This window comes from Papilio machaon, chromosome Z (genome assembly GCF_912999745.1).
Source record: "Papilio machaon chromosome Z, ilPapMach1.1, whole genome shotgun sequence".
In the NCBI taxonomy this organism is placed as follows: domain Eukaryota; kingdom Metazoa; phylum Arthropoda; class Insecta; order Lepidoptera; family Papilionidae; genus Papilio; species Papilio machaon.
In genome coordinates, this window is record NC_060016.1 from 4,963,521 (window position 1) to 4,988,766 (window position 25,246).

The 25,246-nt window shown below is 32.3% G+C and overlaps 1 protein-coding gene across 1 annotated transcript in view; it reads right to left on the reverse strand.

Annotated features, from left to right (window-relative positions):
* Positions 1-3,940: 3,940 nt before the first annotated feature.
* Positions 3,941-25,246, reverse strand: part of LOC106716978 (probable cationic amino acid transporter) — a 34,170-nt gene continuing 12,864 nt past the window's right edge. Inside the window, exons 2-19 of the mRNA XM_045686113.1 lie at positions 22,943-22,991; positions 22,523-22,685; positions 20,422-20,575; positions 16,554-16,681; positions 15,780-15,882; positions 9,287-9,495; positions 8,723-8,894; positions 7,419-7,602; positions 6,973-7,097; positions 6,497-6,648; positions 6,309-6,385; positions 6,054-6,154; positions 5,641-5,784; positions 5,193-5,364; positions 4,883-5,010; positions 4,611-4,803; positions 4,173-4,403; positions 3,941-4,034 (exon numbers count right to left, since the gene is read on the reverse strand). Of these exons, the coding sequence (XP_045542069.1) occupies positions 3,941-4,034; positions 4,173-4,403; positions 4,611-4,803; positions 4,883-5,010; positions 5,193-5,364; positions 5,641-5,784; positions 6,054-6,154; positions 6,309-6,385; positions 6,497-6,648; positions 6,973-7,097; positions 7,419-7,602; positions 8,723-8,894; positions 9,287-9,495; positions 15,780-15,882; positions 16,554-16,681; positions 20,422-20,575; positions 22,523-22,685; positions 22,943-22,991 (2,579 nt within the window). The remainder of the gene's footprint in view (positions 4,035-4,172; positions 4,404-4,610; positions 4,804-4,882; positions 5,011-5,192; positions 5,365-5,640; positions 5,785-6,053; positions 6,155-6,308; positions 6,386-6,496; positions 6,649-6,972; positions 7,098-7,418; positions 7,603-8,722; positions 8,895-9,286; positions 9,496-15,779; positions 15,883-16,553; positions 16,682-20,421; positions 20,576-22,522; positions 22,686-22,942; positions 22,992-25,246) is intronic.

A 25,246-nucleotide genomic window follows, 5' to 3' on the forward strand; every position in this document is an offset into this window, starting at 1 on the left:
TATATAGATTGCTAAAGATAATATTATATTTAAAAAGTGAGTACACCAAAAACATTAATGATCCATCACATTTTTGGGTTTCCTTAGAGAATTATCTAGTTTGCTGATTCATTACATTAGTGATATTTTTTCAATAGTTGACGGATACTGTTTCGCTTTTTAAATTGTTTAATTTTCCTTTAAAAATGTGGCCTGCTGCTAAAAATTCTTGAGTCGAAAATTAATTTTTTGACTATCTTATTTGGCGTGCTGCATTACTTCTAAATTACCCTATAATAATATACTTTAAAAGTGATGAATGGCTTCCATGCTGTGATTATTTAATTATAATAAACGCTCAACAAAAAGTTAAAAAAAGTGTAGACAATTTAAAATATTATAAACAACATCATTATCAATAAATTAAACATTTATATACGAGTAGTATACGGATTAAATCCTTAATTACAATTCTCAACTACTACATCGAATATCAGATTAATTAATTTAATCTAAACATCAATTACACGATTATAATACTGTTGACTAAGCGTGAACAGTTATTTATGCAGTTGTAAAGTTTATTTTGCGGGTTTGTACAGTCACGTTTCGTTATTATACGTTACAAGTGACAATCGTTTGAACGCACTGTACTCTTTAAGATGATAAAGGTAAATAAATGTTGAAACAATACGAACAACACAATACATTATAGATAAGGGCACGGTGTTGATAGCCCAAAGTTGTTTTAATATTTGTATGAAGTTGTTTTTTTTGTACATAGCTTGTTTATTGTAGGAAGGGGCATTGTGTAAGAGTTTCAGTTCGTTATACAAGGCCATTTTTCTTTAACTAGAGTACCGTGAACGAAGGCGACTATACCATGAAGCCTAATCAACTAATGCCTGGTTTCTGAAGTTTCTATTTATTTTTGATTTTCTAGTGATGTAGTAGGGTTATCTATAAGATTAACTTAGTTGTGTTTCTTTGTATCAAAGGAACCGTTCTATAGATTTGGAGGCGATTAGGACTTCTGCTATCCGCTGATGGACGATATAGTGAAAATGCATTTGAAATTTATAAACATGAACGTCAAACATGGCCGACTTACTAACTGCATTTGAATTTTGTCGTATAATTTCATTGCCATTCCTTAAGGCTTTCGTCATGAAGTTATCGAACCACAAACACATTGATAAAGGGACTTTAGAAACCGGACATGTATCGATTTTGTAGAGCACGATATTGTTCGATTCGAAATCGTGTCAAAGAGAATACTTAAGTTGGGCTTAATTGTTGAAATTATCTTAATACATAAATATATCTATGACTCAAATAAAATAAGAATAAAATGAAAACACAATCAATAAATAAAAATCAAGGCTATCATGCTTCTTCCATTAATTTACCCAATTAATAACGGATTTATATAAACGTTCAAGATATCCGCGATCAGTTCTGCCGCACACTTGTGCCAAGGATATTCCTAAACATTGTTTATTGTGTCACAAATTATAATAAGAAAATCTATAACCAGTTAAATCTGAAATTGTTTCGCATTAGCGTCCTTCCTACCTTTTATCCGAATTGGATGAAGGGCGATACAAGTCGATTAAATTTAATTTTTGTTTCAGTAACAATGAAGTAAAAAAAAAATATCATATTTTTTCACTTTTTAAAAGCAAATATAACTTCTAGGAAAACTAGTTAATCACGTTTTATGCCTTAGACCTAAATATATTATTATTCCAATAAAAGCCAACAACTTTGACTACTTGGAAAACCTACAATACACTACTAATAACAATCAACAACAATTTATCAGAAAATGAAGAACACTGCATTTTTAAGTAAACGGTACTATGGGCTTCCATTGTCGAAACATCCTGTATAAAACTGCCTTCCTTGTAATTGTCCTTCCTCTTAACGTCAAACAAGAGTTTCGGCAGTGGATCTTCACAACAATATTAAGAAATTTAAATCACTAGATAATAGTATAGACAGTCAAGTATTTGAAATATAGTTAATATGTTATGTCTTAAATATTTTTTGCTTTGTTGTTCTTTTTTTTTAACTCTTATCATTTTCCATGAAAAAAAGTGATGAGGATGTTTTCATAAGGGTGTTTCGTTTTGTCTAAAATTTATTAAACTTGTAACAATACACAGCTCCATGGATACTAGGCCAGCGGTATAATGGCTGTCATCGCGATGTATCGTGAATAGGTAGCTAGACTTCAATTGTAAAGAATTGTTCAACCATATGGTATACTACAGCTTTCTCTTTCTACGGAAATGTGTCCGAGATAGAATGATTTTGTTTACTGTAAGGACACATATGCCGATATAGCGTCAACAATAATATAGTAATTCGAAGTTATTTCATCAGTACATTTATATACACAATAAATAATATGTGGTAGTTTGTAAAATAAATAGTGTTATCGAAAGTTTTGAAAATACACGTACCTTAAAAATAGCTAAGATAGCCCTGATCCATACTTGATAAATATACATTAAAATCTAAGAGCTAGGTTCCAATATTGAATATATGTACTACTAAACAGCATAGTTTAAAGATTTTAGCACAATTAGGAATAGTGTAGAACATTACTTAAAATATCACATTTATTTCTTACAAGGGTAATAGAAAGCCTCTATTTATAAAGTAAATAACTAAAGCACATACAAATAAAAAGTAAACACAAAAAAATAACAAAGTCAATTAATCGACAAAAAGTATTAGCAACTTAATATTAAACTTTTTATAAATCATGTTTTTTAAGGAAACACTTACACTACATAAGCAAATATATAACAGCAACAACAGTCTCAATAACAATAAGTACGTAAATAAAGTACTGTAACTTAACAATTGTCTAAGAAAATTAACACTTAACAAATTTATTAATAAATCTTTTAAAAGATCATTAGACATAAAAGAAACGGCACCTACATAGTATACCTTTATATATTGTTAGGATGGAATATAGAAGATCAAAAAATTTTAAAGTTTTTGTAGGAAAAAATCATCTGATATGTTTATATAGGCTTTTGATTTTTCAATCGGAAATACCCTATTGCCTTATATATGCAGAAGGAAAAAAAACTTATGTAAATATCAGATTTGAATATAAAATCAGTTCCCAAATAGATATGTTCAAGTTGAAATTGCCGCGCAGAGAAACAAAATCATGAGACAAGATTGAAAACAGACAGAATGCACTATACGTCTAAATATCTCCACATCCATTGAAGTGACCATATTATACTCATTTACTTTAATAAATGTGAACATTACTAACACCAATCTAAGTAAAATTACAACATTAATTAAGAAAAATATAAATAAAAGAAAACAATAAGTCGCGACGATATTTAATGAATTTTAAATGTATGATATTATACACCTAATGTACGTAAGAGCTTACGTGACGCTAACTGGGAAGCTGCTAACTGAATCGGTGCCCTGTATGATGGGCACTGATTCATAATACAGCAACCGTGTGGTCAAACGCAATAGAGCCGCAATGCTGTGAACTACCGCTGCGGTCTGGCGGCAGCCGTATTGTTTAAAACATATTTTTGCCTGCTAGAGACCGCGTTCCAGTTGACCGCAAAATTCGTAAGGTAAAGCTGCAATTCCATCGATACGCTTGATTCTCAATGTGAGTATAGCAGCTATTGATCTCGTTGACCGCACGTAGGTAACGTAAAGCTACGAACTGAGTCGGTGCCTTGTCTATGGTGAGCACCGATTCTCAACATGAGCATAGCAACCGTGCAGCCAACCGTAATAGAGCTGTAATGTTGCCAGTGACCGCAGCGGTCTGGCGGCAGGCGAATTATTGGGCGAATGCTAATTTTTGATTGTTACTTACCGCTTTCCGTTCAACTAATATATGGGGGTATAACAAAAAATACTTAAAAATTAAATCTTGATAGAAATATTGAATGTTGATTTAATCGTCCCAATTGCCATGCAGAGAGTCCGGGTTTGCCCAAGGAGGACGGCTCGAGGTATGCAAAGAAACGCTGTCGGTCTTAGCATCGTAACTAAAACAAATAAATGAACATTTCTTTTTCTTTCATTTATGATATACGCAATATGTACTTGTAGGTTTATATTGTAAATGAATAGAGATATCACTAATTTACTTTATAAACATATTAAAAAGGAAAAAACAATCTCACCGAGTTTCGATCTGTTTAAATCCTGTGTTGGTATTAGATGCGCCACTTTTGAGAGAGTGTTCACGGTTCATGAAGGTGTGGCCAGAAGTACCACGCAAGGACGAGCTATTGGCTTGATCTCGAGTATTTTCCGATCCAGGGGAAATGCCAAGGCTGGTAGAGGACTCATAGCTGGACGACGGGAGGGGCGTCAGATTAGACACATGCCAAGTGAGTACGGGTTGAGAAAAACTGCAAAGAAAGCCGTTAATGAAATATGGACGATAAAAGGAGATAAAGGAACGCATTTGGTAAGAAATAATTTTAATCGTGAAAAAACCTTAATTTTTATTCCATAAAAATAATATAGAATTGAAATTATTATTTCAATTGTAAGTAACGGATGTCACAAACGGAATGCAAGTTTTAAAAATGAAATTTTGATGAGATAAAACTTACTCAGATCCAAACATCCGGTTGTTTCCATCGCCTTCAAAGATATTGCGATCTCCAATAGGACGCGGCTGGCTAGAAATAGGGGGAATGGTAGCCCGATCCAAGGGGTTAGGATACAGTGGCGGAATAGAATCTTGCGCGGGAGGGTTTTCCAGGACAGAGTTTTTAATTCCGTATTTGAAATATACAATCAGACCTAAAAAAATTAAAACGTTTAAACTTATGACTATAAAATTATTCAGTTGCCAACATAGTCAATACAAAATTTAACATACCAAGGACCATCCAAATCGTGAAACGCAACAACGTCAAGATCGAAAGGTTCAATATCAGGTAAATATTGATGGTAACCGCAATTGTCGGCACAAAAGGTAACCATGGCGCAAGGTAAATCAGATTAATTCTGTAACAACACTTACATATTAACAAATGTTTTTTTATGAGTACGTCATTTTTAAATGTTAATAAATCAACTAAGTATTTGTATATATGATTTGTATTAAAATGCTAAACAAAAAATAAATCCACAAATAAAAAAGTTGATATTATTTCTAAATAAATTGTAAAATTTTAAATGTATCTTACCGATTTTGTGGTTTCCTCGAGATCATGAGCAAGATAGTAAATATGGCGAAGAATAGCAGCATCGTTACGACGGCAGTAAAGTCAAAAGATGACGGAGTCGCATAGGCAGCAAGCAGGTCGAAAATTATTATCAACACAAACATAATGCCAACAGCTTTGACCACGAAAATTCCTATAACAACATTAAAATGTTAAATAATAAATTGCAAATGTCGCTATATATCCCTATTGAAATTCTCATGAAACACACAGTAATTACGTTACTGTCGCGAATTCACAGCTATTCAGGATCCAACTAATTTGATTAACACTTGAATAAGACAAGGATTGGGCTAATGAATTAATTACATTTGCTGTCGCTAATACGTTCAGAAATACTTATTTTTACCATCACCTGCATCATCATCTTAATGCAAAAATATTCTATAATATACATGATCACATTTACCTGACGCTTCGGATGCCGGTCCATTTTCTACCCATGGAAAGAGACCGGGGCAAAGGTAAGATAAGCCCTGTAGCCGACGGTAAATGTTGTTGAAAAATCTTCCGCAGCGCGTCGTACCGCCTGACAGACCGCAGTGTATATTTCCTGACAACATTAAAGCGTATTAAAAAAATGGTTTTAAAATATTTATCATCGGAACATAAATCATAATGGATTATTCAAATATTTACATTCTACAAAAACACAAATAAATATGTTACTTTGAAGTTATAATTGTAAATTGGATAACCATATTAAAAAATGATTTATGAAAGACACGTAATACCTTGGTATTTAATTTGGTAAGTCACAATTGAGAGTTCTCTTTTTACAATGCTGCAAATATGGGCGTAAAAGTTTAGTAGTAAACGTACCGTAAAACTTGTTGTTATCAACGGTGGGATTCATGAGATAGGTGTCATCGCGGAAATATTCCTCGCTGTCATCGGGTATGGTGTCATCAGAATCCGGAGAACTGTGAATATACTAGAGCGCTTAGCTAGCTTAATTGTATACATTTCATACTGATTTTATAAAAGGGTAGTAACATCAAATGTCGGCCGGCCTTTCGCTACGGCAAAATTACGCAAGCTCGCATAGCGCTAGCAGTTTTGAAAATAATATCATACCTCTGGGTCACTCGTCGAATCATTATGCGTTGACTAGGGGCCAGCTGGGTATGAGAGGTCACCTGTAACAAATCGTGCTACACTAATTGTATTCAAGTCTAAATGTTACAAATAAAGTTATTAATTCAGTTGATCTGTAAGAATTTGTAATGTAATTATCTGTAATTACATTACTTATTCAAAATTACCTCTATTGTGGTTTCTCGCCGTCCAGCGGTTCCCTCAGGTCCAATCGGTGTACGTAAACTATGCGGCAGCAGTTCGATCAGGTTGTTGGCATTAGGTTGGTAACGCAAAATCAGCACGCAGGTGGCAACCAAAGTGTAAGCGATAAGAGTTCCTGTCGAATTTTTAATTTAATTTATCCTCGACATTAAGTTATTCCACATATCACAAATGGTACAAATGTTATCATGTTTTCCACGACTATAATTTATATTATTATTCTGTATATACGTGACATTTTCTGTAGATCGCGTTTTAATTAATCATTGTAACCTGGTATTTTCTATTGTTAAGTTTTCATAAAGCTAAGTTTACGCAGTTTGAGCTTCGAAAATGAATGGTTTAAAATTAATTGCCTAACATCGGTTGAATCTTTTTTGTATCGAAATTGTATGTATGAGAAAACTCGATTAGGTAGTATTCATCTAAAAGAACTTACCAATACTCATCATTTCAACGAGGATTTCAAGTTGCACTACCAAGGAAACCAAAGCCGCAGTGATCCCACCGATCACCGTAGCAAATGTCGGCGAACTAGTCTGAGGCGACACAACGCTTAGCGGACTAATAAACAAAATGTTTAATATTAAACATCACAATATTATTAATGGCAACAAAATTCTTTTCAGGTATCCAAAATATGTATCAAATACTGTTCGTCAAACATGTAAAGTTATTCACATATTTTAGTAAATCGATTTTATTAAATGACATAAATATTAAAAAAGGCTTACTTAACAATATTAAAAAGGCATTATTCACAAAACAATTCCATTTCATTTTATCTCCAGAAAGTTAATCGAAATATTATTATGATTTATTTAATTTATCTTGCTTTTATTTATCACAGTATAAAAATAGGATTCAAAATGATAATTAACTCACCGATAGATGAGACCGTCTTGGGCCATGGCATAAAGAATCCTCGGCATGGGGAACATGGAGCCAAACATAGCAACAGTAAGACCAGCAAGAGCACCTAATGCCACAATGAATTTGCAGGTGGGGGCATCGACGTAATCAAACATTTGCACCAAGGCCGAGGTGGTATCTACTTGGTCATAGGGCACTAAAATAATTACAATAATTTAATATCAGAAATATTCAGAACAATATCTTAAAATTATTCTCCTAATTTGAAAAGTAAAGGAGGACAATTCTGTTAAATTCTTTAACCATCTTAGGTAAGAAATAAAGTTATCAAGACAGCCTTTAGCCGCAATGAGTGAATGGTACAACAACTTTAGAAGCTCTGAAGAATTTACATCATAACTACAATAAGGAAAGTTCTTCAGTGAGTTTTTAATAATTTGAATACTACGAAGTTTGTTATCGAGTTTTAGAAGTGCAGTTCCTTCAGTTCTTTTCGTACTGTAGTGTTTGGTGAAATCTTTGAGTACTTATATGATTATTTATAGTAATATATTGTGTTATCGTGTATTAATCGTAACTTAACATCAGAAAAAGTGTGTTTTAACTCTACGGAGTATTTTCTCAAGTAAAGCTGTGCTTTAAAGGTATCTTTTATAATTTTATTCATCCCCGTGGCGCCTACATTAAGATACAGACTAGATAGAAGCTATAGGTGTTTTTATGTACATTTACGTAGAGAGAATAGGAAAATTCATTTAAAAAAGCCTTAGGGCTATAGGAAAACTCAGTCGTTGTTTTTATTAAAACATTTATGGGGTGTGAATAGTTTTTTATCTTTATTCGTTTTTAAAGATAACACAGAATTCGCTTAAAACAAGTGATTTCAAAGTAACTAAATAAGCACATAAAAAGTGTTATAAATAGAAGGATCAATGTAATATTATAATATGGAATTATCGCTACATATTAAAGACATTTTTCATATTATTTCGGATTATTTTAGTAATCAATTTCGGAATTTAATTATTATGATGAGATACCACGTTTCAATATTATTTTTAATATCCAAAACACGTTAAGTACTGAATAAATAGCCTTTTCATGAAAAATAAACATATATTTTTTTAATATAGAACTAACCATCATTATCATGAACCTTTATCTATCCACTGATAGACATAGGCCCTTTCCAATGCCTTCCACAGTACGCGGTTCTCCGCCTGTCGCATCCAACGACTTTCCGCATAATTTAGTATTAACAAAGTCTCGTAAAAGTTTCTATGAATGTATAAAAAAGCAATTTGAAATATACGTACCCATCAATGTCAGGATGAAGGAACAGCTGACATAAGCTATTGTAATGATACCTAGACTTAGTATAATCGCAAGAGGGATGGACTTCTTGGGATTATTGGCCTCTTCTCCAGTAGTAGCAATGATATCAAATCCGATAAAAGCGTAGAAGCAAGTCGCTGCACCGCTAAAAACCTAAGTACAAAATGAATTCGTTACCGTCGGCTTCCATTGTCGAAACACATATAAAAACATAATACTGTCGTCCTTCTTGTTTTTAAGAAACAGAAAACTATATTTTTTGTACAGTTTTGCAATGGAAGCTGACTATAAAATAAAGAAATTGTACTGATTTGAGTTCATCCACAATACGTCAGTGTTTTGAAAAGGATTAGAAAACCTTAACGCGTTTACTCTGTAAATTTCAAGGTAAACTTATTTTTATTTATTTAAATAATTCAAACAAGATAATGAACGCAAATTATGGTGGAAAAACATGACATTTTTTTTAAAATTCTTCCACTTAATTTAGTTTAAAAGGAAAATTTTATGTTTGCATTAAAAAAAAGTTACAATAGTTTACTTACACCACTCCAACCGTACGGTAGAAATCCTTTATGCTCCGTCCAGTTAGCGACATCGATGTAAAAGATCCCAGCGGTAATGATAAATACCCATACAGTTAGGTTAACAGCGTTGAGAACGTTATTAAAAGCGAGTGATTTTTTAACGCCAGCGACCAAAACCATTGTCATCATCAGAGTAATTCCAAAAGCAAGGACATCAGGAGGTTTGCCTGTGAAGTGTTTATAAACTAAAACTTCTTAGCTAAGTTATTATTGACTATGTTATTCTTTATTCGTAGTCGTAATTGAATTCGTAAAACGACATCAAGTGTGTGGGTTTAAATTTAGAAAAAGTAATCGAAGCCTCTAATTGTAGGTATTTGATGCAAAAATTTAAGTGAAAAAGTTTTTAATTTTTTATAATTAAATTTCGTAAATTAACTATACTTGTCATTTTTTTTATTCTACCTGTACGCAGGATATGGCTAGTATGAAAGAAAATACATTTATGTATTTATATAATTCTATTATGTATATCTATCTTAATTTTATGGCAATATAATTAAGATAGATATAAAATGTATAAATACGCAAAATACGTGCTAGTTGTGGAGTTGCGGAAATTGAGCCCATACAACTATGGGTAATTAACCATTGAAACATAAACATTCTTCCCTAAGCAATGTTATATTCAACTAAGCTTACAATTTGGCAACTATTATTGTTTTGTTTCAATCTCAAGTATTTGACTAAGATCAACATGAGCTAATTACAAAGTCTAGGAATTATATTATGTATGGATACATCGTTTTCTATGATTGTAAACAATGATTGTTTACTTTCATAGGACTCTAGGAAAACATATTATTACATTCTTGTACATATTTCAAGTTTATATGAGCATGCTTTCGTTACGCGCAATTTGTCACCTCAGTAATCAACGGCCGAACTTTCACACAATCAGCTTTTCTTATTTCTTAATTTAACGATTTATAAATAATTTAAACTAGTTATGTATTATATTCACTTATTTATTTATTAAAAAAGACCGAGGATTATAGTATTTTTTCTACCGTAAACACCGATTTTCGTGCAGAGATTGAAAATATAAGATTTGTTGCCATGACAACGACGATGTCAAATAATGTTGGCCCAATGAGATATTAAATTAAACGGAATTCTCCGCGTAATGAAATTCTTCCTTTTGGCGTTGAATATAGCCGCCACAATGATAATATTTGTAACATAAGAATATGTGGGCGTGGATTTATGAAATACGATAAAGAGTCGCGTAGAAGAGTAAAATGAGAGAGATCTTATCTGCTTATATCCCTGCTGGGCAACAACAAGTTGGGCAAGAAAAAAATTGTTATTGCTAATTGATTTATATGGGTAAAATTGCATCGTGACATATTTTAATGAATACATAATGTTAAAACTCAGTACAGATGTTAAAAGATTAAATTATTTTATATTCCCAATGAAATATCAAACAATTAATCCAAATTTTATTATCTTATATTAATAACATAATTAATGAATGTAGAAAGCTTTGATTCAAGGTAAATATTAAATGCCAACTGACCATCTATTTCCCTTAGAAGTTAGGTATAAGTATAATTTAAAACGGATCGCTTGCTTTGTTTCTATTTTCGCATCAAACAGTATACGTAACGCAATGACCTGTAATTATGTGATTACTAAAAGTTTAAAGCTAAAATAGTGGAATAGTTACGATCTGGACAATATTAAGGCATCTAGATTAATGCATAAATTAATTTAATTTGAGGCACAGTGGTTTTTCGAATTAAATGTGTATTTAAATATACTTCTAACTTGTGGTTAGGTTTGAGTCGCGGCGTGGACGTCAGAGAGCTGACGACAAGTTACAATTCATGAAAGTTTTTCTTTCGTCCACGGATAATTTACATTTGTTATAATTGATGACATGATAATTTAAATTTAAATGTGCATTGCCATTTTAGTTCGTGATTATTTTCAGTTTCAATGACCCAAAGAGACATTAATGTTTGTCTCAAGTTTTATTCGACCTTTTTAAAGAGTTTTTAAAGGTTTATTTTGTTGGACCAAGTCCCAGTATAATTTAATTTCATATAACTTAATTAGAAAACTCTAATTTTTTTAACTAACCGACGATTCATTTTACTTTGTTAAGCATACCGATAACGTGTTCATAATTAATTAGTTTCAACTTCGCAAGTTGGTGATGGTCTGAAGAGCTTTAAAGGCAATTGAAGTTTATTCTACAGTTTCACATTCAATTTGAATTGCTTCTCCGTAATAATTTCCTAGTCATATTTCTGAGTATCCGTACATTTTATACAAGTAGTTAATAAAATAAAATGGTTCGGTTGATAAAAAACAAAAAAGAATCGAAGTATATACTAATTTAAACATATACCAGACGGATTTTTTCTTTTACTTCTATTCATGAAAACTGTACAGTTTTAATGAATGTAGGTGAGAGTTTTACGGCACATCATTTTTAATATTCAGGTTACTTTTTCACAAATTAAGGACCTCTTTTGATGTTCCAAACGAAAGTGTTCAATTATACAAATTATTTAATTATACAAGAAAATCATAGTTAAATTAAGTAAAGCCATTTTATTTACGTCAAATAAACACAATACTTGTCAATAATTTATTTTCACTAACATTAAAAATGTCTTTATCTATTTATTTATTTTTTCGTTTATATATAAACTCAATCAATAAAAACATATACTAAATATGTCATATACCAAAATATGTCAATAAAAATACACACTGCCACTCCGGTCCGTGTGTCAGCAAAAGATATATAAACAGAACTATTTATTTTATTTTCGTCTGGTTTGGTATTAAATGAATTCTGTGAACCATGTCAATTGGAATATGTCAAAGAGCAACTTTTAGCATTTTTAACAGCGAGTTTCGTCCGTGCTCATGTAAAATAAACAAAAAAGAAGCTTTTCGAAAACAGTTTAACTCACGCTACAAAGCTCAAAATTCAAACGATAGCCATTTCGCGAACACAATGAACTCGCCCTGACAACTTTACTACTACGCAGTTTAAAAAGCTCTGCATTTCTAAGGTATTTTAAAAGTTTTCTCATTGTTTTGTTCAATTGTAATCAAGCTTTGTAAACGTTTTAACAGATATATTAGGAATTAACGACAATCTTAAATAGCAGAATATAGCCATCATATTGATGTTTTTCGAGGTACCAATAAATCAATGGTCATTTGGAATCATTCGATAGCTATTCTGTGATTGTAAATTTGTGCCACTATAAATCATGACTTTGTTAAACCGTGGTTATAGGAGTCAGTATTTTTTATATAAACGACATCTCAGATTTACCTGACACGGGTTTTACATTCATCTTTTACCGATCAAAATTTGAAATAATTTAATAGCAAATAGCAAGATTAACTGAAAAGGACAAAAAAAGAACAAAACATAGCGTTTGAAATAAAAACGAGTCGGGCTCTGTTTTAACACGTTCATCGCCATGGTGGGTCAAAATGACCGGCACTTGATCTAGCCATTTGGGCCATGGGGGTCAAAATGACCGGCACGCCAGACCTACCTTTGCGAAGCCCGTTCGCGCCGCAGAATGCAAAAGCTGTGTATTCAACCATACAATGTGACCGGCGCGGCCCCAATGAACACCTGTAACTACTTGGTTTTTTGATTTTTTGATGGCATACCTGTTTTTAGGACTTAGAGAAAAAAGTTAATGAAAAAACATAGGATTTCGAATCATATATTTTTATTTCTGTTATAAGTTGCATTTATGCATAAAAATGAAAAGACAATAGAATATTATTAATTTTAGGCATGTTTTTATCAAATCAAAGACAATAGAACAAAAAATATTAGGAACGTTTTTTATCAAACCACAATTACAAATCGTCATACGAACAACAATCAAACTAAAGATTAATTCAACTCTAAATGGATATTCAAACATTTTAGTGGCATTTGTCAAAACATTGACGACATAAATGGGGATTGCCGGGACAAATAGTGCAAAACCAAGAAACCTTCTTTGTTTTGTTCTTGGCCACATTTCTTCCATGCAACTCAACATTTGATTTGTAACAATCACGACAAAATTTTCTTGTTGATACTGCTGCACCTTCTTTTTTCTTAAGCTCGTGTTTTTGTCTTCTGGGTCGTGGTGTGGTCAATCCCGTATTTTCTTGACTACCCTCAATCAACTGCTTTGCCAACAGTCGCCTAAAATCGACGACAGATATCTTCTTCTTCGTTGTACTTTCATATAGTACTCTTGCATTTACTACAGCAGTATTGAGTAATAATTCGATACCGAGCTTCTTATACCACTTTAACGTCTTTCGCAATGGACTCGAATAAGCACTCATTTGGTCAGACAAGTCAACGGCTGCTTTGGCTTTATTATAATCAATCACAATTTTCGGTTTAATTGTTTCAACCCCTCTTTTGTTCTTTTTTTTTGTAAAACCAATTGAATGTTTGGTTGACAACAAACACACGTCCCTCTTATCCTTCCACTTCATAACCGTGACTCCGTTTTTGTTTTCTTTTGCCATAAACTCACCCGGTTTCAGATTTCCAGTCATGACGTCCTTTGGTAAGTTCTTCCTGTTTTTTCGTAGGGTCCCTACTAAATGAGTATCGTGTTGAACGCGCTAGCATCCATTAGGCGCGCGGTACCCGTGCGTAGTAGACGTGTCTATAACGTTTGTCTATGTCTCATCGATCGAAAATTACGCGTACGTAAGTACGCTGACCGGCATTGTGACCGGCACGGCCTGAATGTAATAATTATTCCGTTTAGGCCGCGCCGGGTCATAATGACCGGCACTTAAAAAAACCCTAAAATAAAGCCAAAATAAACAAATATCACTGTAAAACTTTTATATATGAACAAATAAACCTATAAATAATCATAAAAACCAATGACATTTTTTTATGATTTTGTAAAATAATAGTCGGCGATGAACGTGTTAATTACCGCCAGTGAGAACATTCTCAATAAGCGGAAGAGCGACGCGAGCACTAAGGGAGATGTCACACTGCTGGCGTTGCTGTTTAGTTTTCACGCGATACTCTGACAGTCTTGTATCACAATAACACAATTGTTCGTCACTCTAAATAGTAAAAAATTACGTGGCACTGTAATATACAATTTTGACACACCTTTATCAGTAGTTTCCGATTTTTATTATAAATCTATATAGCGGAAACGTGCCGGCACGGTACTGCATCTCAGTGTAATAAGACCCTTAAGCTTTCACAATGTTTTTGTTCCAAGAGATCTGTTATAAATTCATGGATCACATTTCTCACTTTAAAAAAACTAGAAATTTAGAAATTCTTATCGTTTTCTTCCATAAATATATTATTAGCTAAACTAGGTTATCTAAATAATTATTTAACAGATTACAAGTGTGTAGCATTTGCGTGTATACACACACACACAAAAACAGACACCTTGTAGTCCAAATGGTTCAATAGGATTTGATTCATAGTTAAAACGTAAAATAAAATTTACTAACATCTAATATAAAACGTTACCCACTTCATCCTGATGATGAACACTCTGAAAGTGTAATAAACTAAAAAATACCTAATGTTCTATAGACTAACGATTAAAGCAATATTATGAAAAGAAAGTGTAATTAAAAAATACGATTTAAATAGAGTGAAAATTGTTCCGCAGAAAATTTATTACGAAGTAATAATTCTCGCAGATGTTAAGCTGATTATGAAAGCGTTGAATAAATATTCCTCGGAAAATAGCTAAAACATATATGCTTCAGATGTTTTATTTTTTTATTACTTGTATATATTTTTAGTTTAAACTTCGGTGGGACAGTAATATAAACTTATTAACATACAGCTAAAACTCTCGTTCAATTATCCGATGACGGCATATTTCTTAATATTTGATAAGAGATAGTGGATATATCGTCAGTTATTAATAAAGGTACTTTTCACATAAAACATAGGATATAACTTAATTAACGTCTGTATTTATGCTATCCTGGTACACCGTTGACTCTACTAGACAAGTACTAACAAGACTAGACTATTAAAGTTCTATACTTTCTCAGATAAACACTATCAAGCAAACATAAACAAAGACAGTAAACACTAGAGTAGCGTTAATGTTTACTGCAGAGTAGCGCATATTATTTTATTTCTCGTTGTAGAATGCTTGGGTGTTAAAGTCCTGCGGTAACGTAACGTATCAAAATAAACACGTAATATGCTAAGGTTAATTAAGTAGGTATTTTATCTTCGAAGGGAAAAGCTATCATAAAAGATAAGTTCGATTCGCTTATTTTTAATAGAACTTGAAGTTCTTCTTCCATATATGAAAGCAAAGCACAAAAAAAAATATTAAGTGTTATTATTTTTAGAACTAGACGAAGGACCGGATTTTATAAATAATAAGAGGAAATTTTAGTATAACATTACTTTACTAATACTTACCTAAAGACCGCAGTTACTTACCGAAAAGGGTTCCAACATTATTGCCGACGGATCGCTCGATAGCTCCATTGAACAAGGTATTGATACAGGCACTCAATGCGCGGGCGCAAGCACTCGTACCAATCTGTGAATACGACACTGAATCAGAAAAAAGCAACAGTTCTTTGAAATATGTATTTAGATATGATACTTTTGCTTCTTTTTTACTATTAGCGACAAGAGCTTAAAGTATTTTTATTTATAATGTTTTCTTACTCATTATGATTTTTGGTACATTTTTAGAAGGTACTTTGAATTAGTTTATATTATATTTATTTTTAAGAAATCCTCCCAAGTAGGGTTGGCGATAAGCAGGCGGCCGTCCGTAAAAACTTAAGCCAAAACTTTAAGGTTTATAAAACATTGTGCGCCGACCCCACATGAGTGGGAAAAGGCCAGGGAGGTGGTGGCTTTTGCTTCAAATTATTGTTGTATCTACTGGACATAAATGTTAATAAATCGTTTAAGCCCACTACTTTTGCTCATCTTTACAACTTAGTAAAAATTCCGTTTGTATTACAAACATCTCTCATTACACAAGTAAAACACATTTGATAAATTCTTATGTCCATTTTGATTTTTAGTTTTCTCAACACTATGAAGATCTATAGATACTCCAGCATTCCTTCAAGAAAACTGCACCAGCCGGGATATAAAAGTTTTTACTGTTCTACGTGAACGAGAATGAAAGGTTCACATGGGTACACACATATAACTTTGGGTAAATTTTAAAGTTTTATAAAACAACTAACTAACCACATATTCAAGGACCATATTCCAGCCGACCACGAAAGCAACAAATTCTCCAACCGTGACGTAGGAGTACATGTAAGCAGACCCGGTAGTATTGGGAACGCGAACTCCAAACTCGGCGTAGCAGACACCTACAGACAAAAATATAAGTTACGTAAAGGATATTTTTTTGACGGATTCTACCGATAGAGCGGTGCAGAAAATCATTACACCGCAACATATGGTTAGTGCCGTCCTCTTCGTTTGAAAACAGTTTTATAAATAAACAGCTGTCGCCCACGACACCGTCCGCGCGGAATTAAAAAAAAACAAAAAAAAATGTTTTCTTTCAGCCTACGTTCTACATCTGTGCCAAATTTTATCAAGATCCATAGAGCCGTTCCGGAGATACCTTCTAACATACATCCATCTATCTAAAGTTTCGTATTTATAATATTAAGAAGTAAGATAATTTTATTTTCTTAATATCGATATATGTACTTCCGTTTATATTCTTTTATCATTTATTATATAATGTATAAACAAATAAATGCATGATTATTTTCTTTCTTCGTAGCAATTTATTATTATGAAAGATACTTTTTCTTTGGAGACAATAATTTAAATTATATATGCTGAAAAGATTTTTCTCGTATGATATAATATTCTAAAGCTTTTTTACGACCTATTTGTATTTGCTTATTAATAAAACAAAAAGATTATATATTGCACGTGTAATTAGTAATTTTTTTTTCTAATAGTAGACTGTGATATGTATTTTTGGTTTATTAGTGTCTATTATAGTGTATTACAACAACAAAATAATGAATAACAAGGACGTCTCACTACAGAAAATGCCTATTATTTGAGTATATTACTGGCAATGTTTCCGGCTCTGCTATTTTTACCTATTCCTTTTAACATGTTTCCTTTACTATGAAATCATGAAATCAATAAACATTTCTTCAGTTTCTGCCAACAGTATTTGTTGTTTCTATACTGATTTAAATTTTGTTTTTTTTGTTTTTGGGTCCATATATTTCCCGGATGAAGATTAGATACTTTGAAGAGATGCAGGTGTGTTCGGTTGCCGTCATATGCACATAGGTACAAGATAGGTCGTCTGAATACTTGAATTGTCGCAAGTATTTGGAGAACCCACCGTGTTCCGATTATGCCTTATTCAGGTATCCATTTCTATTTCCATGGTAACTGTATCTAGGTTTCGGCTGTTTCGATAAAAAATCGATGGTTGTTAGCTCTGATGTTCTTTTTCTATTTCTACGGTTCTACTTTTTCATTTCTTGCCAGATCTGTGGTTTGCCGAATGAAAATGTATATTTGTCATAATCACTATCTTGGTTCTTTGCGACTTTACAATTTAGTGCGTTCTGTCACTCCTATTTGTATACGCATGTCTTTTTTACAAACCTAGTATAAAATCGTTCAGAGATGGTACTCTTAGGGTTTATTGCGATATATGTGTAGAGTTATGGGTAAACGCAAACTATAAAACTAAATGTTTGTAATTGATCTTTTTAAACAAGACTATTGTGTAATGGATAACTGGACTATATTTTCAATGTTAAAATGGAAATAAAATGAAATATCAAAAGAATTGTAAAGAGCTGGAAAATTGATTATATTAAATTAATTATAGCAAACATTTTTAGAATTTTGAACTGAAACGTGTGTTCATTATTAATATGCCACTTATTTGATAATAAGCTTTGTAACTGTTGTTAAATTACATTTACCCTGAATTACGTGGACGGCATTATTGCCATCTTAAATTTACATAATTTGAAACAGTTTTATTTCGTTTCGTTATACAAAGATATTACATATACATTTTATCAAAGACCAAATGGCAATTCTTAGAATCGATACACTTGACATTGAGACACAAAAGGCAGAGAATTCCTTTGTAGTCACTAATTCAAGGAATCTTTTCGATGTAAATATAAAGAATTGCCTTTGTTCTCGTGTCATTTGCTTCTTGCCCTTAACACCAAATTAGAAAAAGAGACAATAAATAAAAATGCTAACAATTACCAATACTAATATTTATACTAGAGTATTGAAAAAATAGTTTACTTAGTCTACCTCAAATAAGCTAGTGCAACTCTAAACAATGTTTTTAAACATTTTAAAGATAATTTAACCGAGTTAAATACAGACATACATATCATTAAAGTATTATGTATTTACTAAAACAACAACACACCGATAAAATCTATTTATAAACCTGTCTGTGTCACGGCAGTAGAAACCCACAATTACAAATCCAAAGGTGAAGTGAACTATTTGACAAGCTGTAATCATGCTTAAAACTATTTAATATTGTAGAATAATCTTCAAATACATAAATTTCATATTGCATTACGTTGTGTGAAGTTATAACAACTTCTCCTTGTGGTTTACTGTGATATAGAAAACCACAGATGTGTGAAAACTCAACCGAGCAGTAACGAGCGCAATTTGTAGACAACGCTTCCTGCCGAGAATAAAAGAGCAAAATACAAGTGTTGATTAATTCCCTTCGAGCTTACATTTAACTATAAAAGCTTCGGTTTATATCCTAAAGATATTTTATTTTTTATAAATCGGTGGTATAAAATATATGCGTTGTGATTATAATTATTCAGTTGTATAAAGATCGCCTTAATACACTTTTTTAGCCGACTTCAACAAGAAGGAGCTTATCAACTCGACTCTTTTTTTTATGTGTGCTACCGCGTTGCTCTGCCTCTGGTACTCCAATTTGGATACAAAAAAATAATCGAAAAGTAGTGCTTGAAGATGGGTCCCATTTTTTTTAATATCAAGAAAACTAGTAGATTTTGAATTTAACTGCAAAATGCGTTGCGAAAATTAAGGACTTTTTTGCTTTCATCGCTTACGTAGACTAAACTATAGGACTAAATGTGCTAAATAAAAGTCCACTAAAGCATAAATCTATCATCTATGGATGTCTCACAATAACCATGTTATTGTGAAAGACGTCAATTAAAATGCATACGAATAACAGAATCGTAAGCTTACGGCGCTACAATATTATGTTCGGTATGAATCCTTATCCAAATAAACATGTTTGAAGACTAGAGTATTAAATGCAGATTACAATAGCCTTTCAAACTATATAATTCTGACCAATAGTTTGAAAGATATCAAATGATTAGAAACTACGGGCATCCAAAAAATGCTACTGCGGCGCGCGGCGGCACAGAATAATAGGCACGCTACGAGGTATTAGTTCGTTACTTTTGAATTAGTAAACCGATTTTGATCATTATTTATTTGTTTAAAGGATGAGAGGTTATCTGCTGCATTCTAAATTAATTTTTGAATTGAGGTACATACATATTAAGTATATTAAATAGGAAAGTCCTTTTCTTTATTTTTGTCTTATTTCTAATCAAATTTATAATTGAACTTCAAATTTACTAAAAATTGAGAAATAAAATAAAAATTTTAAGAAAAAAAATTGTCGACTTCATAAAAAAACAATCTCAAACAAAATGCACTAAAAAGTAACGAAGTAAATAAGCGACATTTTATATTTGAGATGTCTTAGACATAGTTACGTTTAGGTCCGTACTTGAGCCGAAGCCGACTCCAAAATAACAATAACTATACAATATAAACATGTTACAACAAAGAAAAAAACTTTCTTACTTTCGAGGATTTCCATGACATTAATTTGTTACTTTTTAGTGCATTTTTATATTTGAACATCAATGTATTACGATGAGCCTATTTTTTTAATATTAATAAAAATAATTATCGACCGATACAGGTGATAATTATAGGTCTTATATTATTTATAAGACTTATCATTAAATACATTAAATACTTATTTCTAAATCAGATCAGAAAGATTGATGCTTACCGGAAAATAGACTGGCTATAGCAGCGATGACGAAGCTCGCAGCTACTCCCGGTCCGGCAAACCTGCTGGCCACCATCCCGGTTACCAGGTACATTCCGGTACCAACACAAGATCCGACGCCCAGGGATGTGAGATCCCTGGTGGTAAGGCATCTCTGCAACAAAGTAATTTATTATCCGTCTGCACATGCACGTCCGTGGAACTGTAACTTACACCGCTTAGCCGAATGATAATTCGATTCGTTTTCTTCCGCGGTCATTGGAGACAATAATGGTCAAACCCAATAATCGATTTATTTGCGTTAAAAAATTTGACTTTTTATAATTTTGCGTTAAAATTTAGGTGTATGGATCGCAATAGATCTGTCTTTTAGATGGCTACTGATTTGTCTTCGTACTTTTGCTTATTCAAAATAAGTAAAATAACATTAAGATCGATCTAAAGGATTGTGAAGGAAAATAAAAATATTTGTCCATTTTAAACTTGCAATATTTTTTAAATGTATTACACGTGAAGAGGAAAAGTTTTGAGCTCCTTTACTCACAATTTAAATAAAGCCTTGACCTTAAAACGAAGTTGGTATTTCCAGAACCAATACAGTAATAGAAGTAGTATACAAGTTCCAGATATCAAGTATCATGTGTGTTATCATGGTCATTCATTGCAGATAATTATATTCATTATATCTTAAAACATATTTTCAAAACAATGTGTAAATACGTGTTCATTTCACAGTGCACTTTGATGCTAAAATAACTGTTCTCTATATTTAATGAAGTGTTATGATTGAAGGTAATGTCATTTGCATCGAATACCAACAAGCGAATAGTTGCCGTTGTTTTGAGATATGACAAACAAGTGAATTTTGTCAGCAATTAATGCGGTTACACGTAATTAACCATGGACTATTTGCTTAAATGCCAAAATATCTTTTCAAATTTTAATGAAAATTTAACCCCTCTTTCTATCTTTGAAAAACGAGATGATAAAGTAAGCTTTTGACATGTGTTACAGCAGTGAAAATACACGGTAACAATCCACCAGAACGATATGTTTGTATGTGCGTTAATACCTATATAAGATTAATTAAAATGACAAACAGCAAAACTCATTGGATAACAATATTTTTCTTCTTTTTAAAGGTATATAAAAAGTCGAATCTAAGATTTGTAGAGAGTTAATAATAAACAGTTTATGAAACTATTTCTACCAAGTTTTATTTAAGTACTGTTGAAATAAAAAGTAGAGATGCTAAAAATGAAGCTTATTTCCGACAAAGTGTTTAGTAAACTAGGTCATCGCCGTGTGCCCTAGGTGAATTAACGTTTATACACAATATTAACAGGAGTTTGGTAATAATAACAAGAAGTTCGCAAAGCGTCTACCAACACAAGAAAATTGTTCTTTTTTACATTATCAGGTGCCAAACTAGAAATAGCCAAGCGACCGTTGCCTATAGATATCCGCAATTGCAGATTCCCTGCCTACCTTTTATCGACGGAGGAGGCGACGCACAAAAATAGAATATTTCCTATTCCTATGTATCCCCTCCTCTGTCAAATCCCTTCCCGTTCCATTCCTTATTGTTGACAAATGTTGATTATCTTAAGATTTGAAAGCATAGGTTTCTCGGATTTGAGATTCTCTCCCATTTTACCTAAGGAATTTCACCTTTTTGGGGATAAATGTACTAGATGTATCCAGTACCATGAAAATGTCAAAGTTGATTTTTTTTTGTACATAATTCCGTGGTCATTTGAAAAATGATGTACGTTATAGAATGAAATAAAGGTTTTTACACACAAGTGTTTGCTTATTGCAGTCGAATACTAAAAGTACAATTGCTTTGTTTATATTATACTAGCTTTTACCCGCGACTCCGTCCTCGCGGAATAAAAAAAATACACACGAGATAAAAAAGTTCCTATATCCGTCTCCTAGTTCTAAGCTACCTCCCCGTCAATTTTCAGCTAAATCAGTTCGATCGATCTTGTGTTATAATTAGTGTAACTAACACGACTTTCTTTTATATAGATAACTAACGAATATTTGTTTAGAAATTAGGTTTATTTATTTATGTGTTATTGAATGGCAAACTTACCGTTAATCGAATCCCTTGTTCTGCACCTGGTTGGGCACCTTCTTGGCTTCCTTGAGCACCTTCGGGCTCGTTTGGATTGCGGGTGCGTATGAGCTTTATGAAGATGTTATGAACTCTAATACGGTACAACCCCCAATCAATCTCCCGAATACGTTGGTGAATACTGCAAAAAAAATAAACCTTCATTCTCGACATTTCTGCTGTAGTTTTAAATGATCGAACGAAAGCTTTTTGGCGACTGATAGTGGACAGAAAGCAAAAATGCGTAATTAAATCACTGGTTGTTTTTGTAGAAATAGTAGTGTATAGTTTTCTTTACAATAACAAGCGTTGGCTTTTAGAAGGTGGAAATTTGTTTTTAAAAATTATGATTAACATTTTTTAATACGTATAATGATTGTTTTTTTTTTAATTATTCACCTTAGCATGTTGAGTATATTCGCCACTTTCGAGGTATTATCACCGGAACCTGTGAAATAAAAAGTAATTTGAATATAAAATAAAAAACCCCTAGATTCTCGCAGAACAAAAGACATTTTTTTATTACAAGAAAAAAAAACACAATTAAAAGTAGTTCGATACCAAGGCTTGGTGTATCAGGATATCGACTGAAATAAAGCCCATGATGTATGGGTTTGATACGGCCTCGGGGTTGCATGCAGCCTTTTTGAACATTTTTATAAAATACTAGCTTTTACCCGCGACTCCGTCCGCGCGGAATAAAAAAAATAGAAAACGGGGTAAAAATTATCCTATGTCCGTTTCCTGGTTCTAAGCTACCTGCCCACCAATTTTCAGTCAAATCTATTCAGCCGTTCTTGAGTTATAAATAGTGTAACTAACACGAATCATTGTGCATATCTATTCAGTTTCCGCAACATTCAAGTTTGAATTAATTTTGTAAATAAAGACAATGTTCTCATTGACGATTTATTGAACGATCGATGATTGATTTCGTTGACGAAAACATTTTGTCTCACCCTCCACAGGATAAAACAAGGATAAGGAGATGATAAGACCATGCTTTCAATTGCTCACGACGATACCGATTGGTGAATAAGATCCGGAATAATCAACTGTAATGCATTCATACACCGATGAGCATGAAAGCGTAGATGTATAAGATGTAGTAGATGACGAAGAAAACAGAACCACGCCAAATGGAGGTCCGTGATCTCTGTATACCCTTCTGGATTACAGGCGTGATTATAATGTTGTTGTGTGAATAGTTTTTTTTTTTATAATAGTATAAATATTATAACATACTTTTTTATTATATATGTCTGAAAAAATATCGCTTTAAAGTAGTTAGAACTATATTTAATTTGAATTAAAAAAAATAATTGATGGTTGCAGGTAGTTTAAAACATCCACGAGCCAGTCGTCCGAACGTAAATAATTTAGTGTTTTTATTTCTCTTCATTGCCATAATTATTTACTGATGATTTTAGGACGTAAATATAAACTGTTAATATAACCTCTTCATGTAGTTGAATAATCCGGCTTAAAGAACCATGTTTAAATGTAAAGTGATACTAAATGTTCCTTATTTGACTCTATGTTCATAGTTACGTATTTATTAAACGGTACAAACATCATCATCATCATCTCCCTGGCCTTATCCTAATCACGAGGGGTCGGCGCACAAGGTTTTATAAACCTTAAAGATTTGGCTTCATTTTGTACGGCCAGACGCCTGCCTTTTACCAACCCTACTTGGGAATATCTTAATATTAAATAGAATCTTCTCTATGACCACCTCCATATTCTTGACTCGCTTTACTCCAATATATAAGGTAGATCTGGACATCCGAAGTGACGGTATATTATCAAGTGTTAGATCTTTATTTTTTCATACCATATACATATACATTCGATATTGAGTATTCTGATGATTTGAGAAGCTTTGCTGTGTATGGTGTAAGATGTTAAACTTCTGACACCGCCTGACACGACGAACAAAAGAGAAATCCGTTCATAATGTAAATATGTTCCGTGGCACAACAACAATTATCAATTTTCACACTTATCCTGTTGTCCGTCGAATATATAAGTTTAAGTGTACTCTTCAATGATAAATGACAAATCGTTGACTGGGATTGTTGCAGAAAGCAGTAGCATTTGTAGCAAAAAACAAGTCAATACAAAGAAATATTAATCCATATTAGTTGTCTGTTTTATGTAATATTTGAAGATTTTAGAATTCCGGTTCTATTTGACATGACATTAAAAGGTACAAACAGGAACAGTATATTCAATAAGATACAAAAAGTCAGAATAAAACCTCTTTTGTATATTGATGAAAAGCTTCTAGCTAAAGACGTCGCCTGGACCTTTATCCTTCAAACGTCCAGTTGTTGTGCAAATGCAATGCAACCATTTGTATTAGGAATTGTACCGTTTTTTATTGATCCGATTTATAAAAAAAGATAATTATTTCGCTACGATTGAGTGCAGTTCATACAACGTTCATTTCATTTCATTTCCTCGATGATTATAGATCGTTTAAAATTCATTTATCGGCCTAAATAATAACATAACCGTATGAATGAAATAAATTTATGTAAATGAACCCAACATGAATTATTAAAAACAAAAAACATTTTTAAGTCAATTCTCCTTTTTTAAATTTATTTTGTAGTTTTACAAAATGTTTCAATTTGTATATTATCAGGACATTTTTTATAAGTATTCTTATTGAGGAGATTGTAAAATATGGCAGCG